Source organism: Schistocerca serialis, chromosome 9 (assembly GCF_023864345.2).
Source record: "Schistocerca serialis cubense isolate TAMUIC-IGC-003099 chromosome 9, iqSchSeri2.2, whole genome shotgun sequence".
Taxonomy (NCBI): domain Eukaryota; kingdom Metazoa; phylum Arthropoda; class Insecta; order Orthoptera; family Acrididae; genus Schistocerca; species Schistocerca serialis.
Genome location: NC_064646.1, coordinates 250,447,825 through 250,453,539, shown reverse-complemented (window position 1 = coordinate 250,453,539; position 5,715 = coordinate 250,447,825). Strand labels below are relative to the sequence as shown.

The 5,715-nt window shown below is 44.6% G+C and overlaps 1 protein-coding gene across 1 annotated transcript; it reads left to right on the top strand.

Annotated features, from left to right (window-relative positions):
• Nucleotides 1-831: 831 nt before the first annotated feature.
• On the top strand, nt 832-5,104 carry LOC126419518 (uncharacterized; the record flags this gene model as incomplete). The annotated part of the gene is made up of 2 exons (XM_050086707.1): nt 832-935; nt 4,725-5,104. Coding segments are annotated over 2 exons (306 nt in total), but the record flags the coding sequence as incomplete, so codon positions are not given.
• Between the last annotated feature and the right edge of the window lie 611 nt (nt 5,105-5,715).

Below are 5,715 nucleotides of genomic sequence, written 5' to 3'. Positions count from 1 at the left end.
TTTTAGGAAATACGAAGGTGAAAAAAACGTTATGTATATAGCACGATGCGTACCCCCTCTGATCCACTGTCGCATCCGTAATGTGATGCCTTAATCAACTACACTACGCTGATGCTCTGTGAGTATTTTATGTTATAATGTTATCAATTGACACTTAACTGTACGAAATCCTAAAAAGGACACGTGTTTATGATTCTTCAATGAGCAGTTGCCTTTAAAACGACTCACTGTCTTAACACGCGACCTATAACGCGAAGAAACTAAGAAAACTCTTTACCTATCAATATGACGCTTGTTGCAATAAATCGTACCGTTCCAATAACGATTCATTCTAGAAACATTAAATATGCTTGGAAATAGAACCACCACACAATATATTCATAGGTTACAACGTATAACCTCTACCGAATACGAAAAATACAGCATTGCGTCTTGCTTTCTGCTTGTGACATAGTGAGCGTTCTTGTTTCCTATTGGTCCTACTTCACGTGGCACTTTGACGAAATATCGCAGATTTTGTTTGCGTTTCACGTGACGAAATGGCTCCTCAATGTCAAATAGCAGGAAGTGACGTCGCTAAACTCAAGGAGCGCCACGTCAGCGTTAACTAACTGGTGCCCTGTGGCGACAGCCTTAGCGACAATCTGAAATTAGAGACAGAGCTGTCATTTTTCTGTTTTTTGTGAAACTACGAGATATGAGTGAAACACGTACCATGTTTTCCATGCATCAAAACTTTACCACTGATTACAGCCGAGATCCTTACTACTTAGCTGTGGTTTAATTTGTTTGGTTTGTTTCAGCTGTTCCTGGTTGCTATAACGCTCTATAACGCTTCATACTGTCATATCGGCACCACAGCAGATAAGTTCCCAACAAGCTACCATTTTGGAACAGTTCAACAACTTCAATGGCATCAGTCCCTGGCGCTGGAGGTAGTTTTACATGTATAGTGAAATACGTAGGCCGTATAGAGCTTGGTGGAAGAAACTTCGTCTGAATATTACCCTCTTTCGTTCACACCCCATTCCTGTGACCAGAATGGGTAATCTCTCTAAAGTACACTCCCTGCTAAAACAACTTAAGCAAATGGTCGGAAATCAATGTAACTTCATACACGTAAACACCATTTGAGATATTCGAGTTAGAAATTTCTTTCACAGGTAGAACGTCGATCAAAGTTGCTTAGTGTTGTATGTGTTAAATGTTATTATCAGGCGTGTGCAGAGTCGAATACTGAGAGATCACTCTGAACGACACGGAGAAGCCGCATACTCGTGTGATATAGTGTTATCAGACCCCGACAGAATTTTGAGGGATCCTCATTGTGAATCTTCCTGAGGTCGGCTGATGGCATTGTGCAGTATCCACATCTGAGGGGCATTCGGATGTGACAGGAGCCTGATGTTCGACTTCATGAGAATGGAGGGTGGAACCCCTGTAAGATGGCTCTTTTGTGATGATGTTATTGGATGTGTTAGTATTTGTAAACAAAAGTAATTGTTTTCTTTGATAGGTTCCTTCCTAACTTCCTAACTGAAATTTCAGTACTAAGTTTGAGTCACTATGAACCCAGTTTCCCTGGGTCCACTGTAGCTAGTTTTTAGCAGAATATTTTTATCTGCTGCGGAGTCTTGCCGTGTTGCTGTTTCTGGCAGTACTTCATTTGGCAGATGAGATTCATATTTTGTAATTGTTTCGTTCCCTTTTTGCAATGTAGGTTCTGTCAGTTTTTTTTATTTTAACAGGGTCATATCACAGTGTAGAAATTTTCGTGTGTTTCAGGTTTTGTTCTTATGCAGGTCAACATTACAGTTTTCTCTATGCAGTTACGAATTTTAAAACAGTTCGCACTCGCCAAGTCCACTGAGTGTGAAATTACTGGTTTACTTATTTCCTTTCTTATGAATGATATCGGTGTTCGCACACACAGGATTCTTTTTTGTTTCTTGTAAGGGAAATGGTTTTTGAGTTAAGTAGCACATTTAGGTTGACAGTTCGCATTCCCAGGTTTATATTTCCGGTAACACACACACAAGTAAAGGCTACTCACTTACAGCCTTCCACGCCCCCACTGACATGATGATCAATACAAAAGGTCTATTGCCATCTTTGCGTAGGGGTTAGTGTTCAGTAAGGGAGGCTTTCGCAGGATGTGGGTATTGTGAAGTTTGGATGCGTCTGGTTATGATTAACCATTAACAAGCGCTCACCGGGAGATATATTGAGTCGAAAATTGATTGAAGGGTAGCGGTTTGAAGGATAGAGAAAGGGGGGGGGGGCGGACGGAGTGGCCGAGCGGTTCTAGGCGCTACAGTCTGGAACCGCACGACCACTACGGTGGCAGGTTCGAATCCTGCCTCAGGCATGGATGTGTGTGTTGTCCTTAGGTTAATTAGGTTTAAGTAGTTCTAAGTTGGGGGGACTGATGACCTCAGATGCTAAGTCCCATAGTGCTCAGAGCCATTTGAACCTTTTGGGGGGGGGGGGGGGGGAAGTGGCATGGTAAGAGGCAAGGGAAAAATAGAGCTTTGCGGTAGTTGTGTCGGGTATTAAGTCTAGTAACGGATAACTTCCTATCTGTACAGATCATGCAATGGTTAGACAAGTTTGTGGTGGATATCATGCAGACGGAAACCTCTGACGTTGAGAGGTATTGTTATTTGGCGGCTGCAGCCGGGTACCGGCGTCCGCTTCTCGACCAGAATCAGCATACCTCTAACAATTCAGACAATCGTCATTTAACGTCGAATAGGTCATACACCGGGTGCACAGTGTAGCGCACTGTAGACTGTGTATTTGAACTTTAGTGTGCGAGTTTATAGGCTTACCTGCTGTTGCCTGTTGGTCGGCTGTGATAGCAGCCGGTATGTACAGTCCGTATTGCAGATATGCAGGAGCTAGAGAACGTGAGGGCAGGCGTACGTATGTTAAGATTGCAGTCGATGACTAGAAGTCACTAATAGGCCGCTCCCGGGCCGCATTCTACTTCCGGAAAAGACCCCTGTACATATTTGATAGCTGGCTGACCACTATCCGGAATGAATCCAGGACCTCCCGGACCGGAGTTTGCTGCTAGGACACCGCGGACGCCATGATAAGATGCACTATCATTCCCTGCACAACACTATGCTTACACAGAGCTTGGAATAAATCTTATCTTCTGGCACAGTCTACTGAGATCACGTATTGATCTATTGTTTTACTGTCATCACATAACTAGAGCTGTCGAGTGCTTTCCGTCCATAAGGAGCTCCCTCTCAGGAGCCTCAACAACAAGAAAACTACATGAAGAGCAGACGAGCAAATAGACAGCGTTATTTCTCCGCCTTCAACAATAAGTGCTTTTCATGGTAAGTTTCAGCAAATTATGCGTAGTTCGCCATTTTCTCTCATCCACTTTTTCTCCGAGTCCGCCAATGGATTTTCTTCGGACTGAGTTCTAGTATTCCGAAAATTTGCTACAAATTTGCATGCAGGCTACCATGCTTTTCCTTCTGCCTCACTAAATTTCTGCAACATAATATCAGATAAACATAAAAATGCTTAAAGTAGGAATGTACACCGAAGTGCGAAAGAAATTGTTATAGGCATGGGTATTCAAATGCAGAGATACGTAAACAGAATACGGCGCTGCGATCGGCAAAGTCTATTTAGACAAGTGTCTGACGCAGTTGTTAGATAGATTACTGCTGCTTCAAAGGCAGGTTATCAAGATTTAAATGAGTTTGAGATTGAATCCAGCGGATCGACATGTAGGGGTATGGAGACAACCTCATGAACCCACGGTCGCTGCATGTCATCAGGGGACTGTGCAAGCTGTGGGGCGTGTGCTGTTGGAGTGATATGGGACCCATGACGCATCTAGATACGACTCTGACATGTGACACGTACGCAAGCATCCTGTCTGATCACCTGCATCTGTTCACGTCCATTGCGTATTCAGTTGGACTTGGGCAATTCCAGTATGGCAATGCGACACCCCACACGTCCAGAATTGCTACAGAGTAGTCCGGGAAGACTCTTCTGAGTTCCTACACTTCCGCTGGCCACAAAACTCCCCCGACATGAATATTATTTAGCATATCTGTGATACCTTGCAACATGCTGATCAAAAGAGATTTCCATCCTCAGGTACTCTTACGGATTTATGGACAGCCTTGCAGGACTCATGGAGTCAGTTCCCTCGAGCACTACTTCAGGCTTTAGTCGGGTCCATGCCATGTCTTGCTGTGGCACTTCTGCGTGCTCGCAGGGGTCCTCCACCATATTAGGCAGGTGTACCAGTTTCTTTGGCTCTTTGGCGTACGAATGATTAGATACTCCATCCCTTCCAAATATTTGTAATGAGACTTCAACTGGTCGAGTGCACGTGGTAGTTCGACATAAGCGTACACAATTATTCTAGGCCATGTCACACCTTTAGGGTCGGTAGTGTTACTAACTTGATGTTTGGTCACATATTTTTATTCAGGATCTCGAAAGATATGGCACAATGGTTCGAGATAATAGATATGTTTTCAGCGGTCTCTTTATTATATTTATCTAAAGACGTAGAACGAGAGAACATGTTCCAAACTTATTCCTGCGTTAGTTGCCCGTTTCGTTATGGCACACTCTCCATATGCACCTGCCAGTGTTAAACTCCTTGTTCAATCTTCCTATGCCACTAGGTTATTCCGTTATTTTGCTCAGCTTAATAAGTGAACTTGTTTCATTTTCAGCTTCACTCTGAGTGACGGTAGCAGGCGAGATGAGAGTGGGGCCGTCGAGGACGGAGACCTGTCGGTGAGCGGTTCCTACAAGTGGAAGGACCCGGAAGGGTCGGTCCACCAGGTGCACTACGTTGCCGACAGGGAGGGCTACAGAACGGCGCCGGAGTTAGGCCTGGGAACGAACGCAGCACTCACGCTGGTCGGAAAATGATCCCTGGGCCATCGCTGCAGAAACATTACTCACGGACGCGTCAGGCAGCCTGACGTAAAAGGTCACTGGATAAAAGCTGCGGAATAGTCTAGCGTAATACTCCTGCACTAAGAAATTAACAGAAACCCTCAACTCACAGGTAGTATGTAGTACTATACGAATAAACAGTGAATATTAACAGCTGTGGCTGTGTTTAACCGCTAAGTGGGTGAAGTATTCTGTGGTTTCCTTCTTTATCAATCGAAATATTGCCACTTACTCATTCATTCATTCGTTGCTAGTGTTTCAAGACACTGCAGCGTTCCGACCCTTCTGTAACTAATTAACCAGTTAGGACAGATATGGAATGCTCCAGCCGTGACACTTTACGGCGTGGGGCACGCTAACATCGCATGATGTTCTTTGAGAATCGTTGCTTGTGGAGAGATGTAATGAGTATTTCGAGAGAAAACACTCCATAGCCGTGCGGTCTGAGGCGTCTTGTCACGGTTCGTGGGGCTCCGCCCGTCGGAGGTTCGAGTCCTCCCTCGGGCATGGGTGTGTGTGTTGTCCTTAGCGTAAGTTAGTTTAAGTTAGATTAAGTAGTGCGTAAGCCTAAGGACCGATGACCTCCGCTGTTTGGTCCCATAGGCCTTACCACAAATTTCCAATTTTCCAAAACACACCAGTATTTTCTCCAGATACTCTGGTAGCCTGATTGGGGAGATGTATGCTTACCTCGTCTCTTCCATAGGTGTCTCGTTGTCATCACTTGATTTCTTCTACGTCAGATGCAGATGCTATCATGCA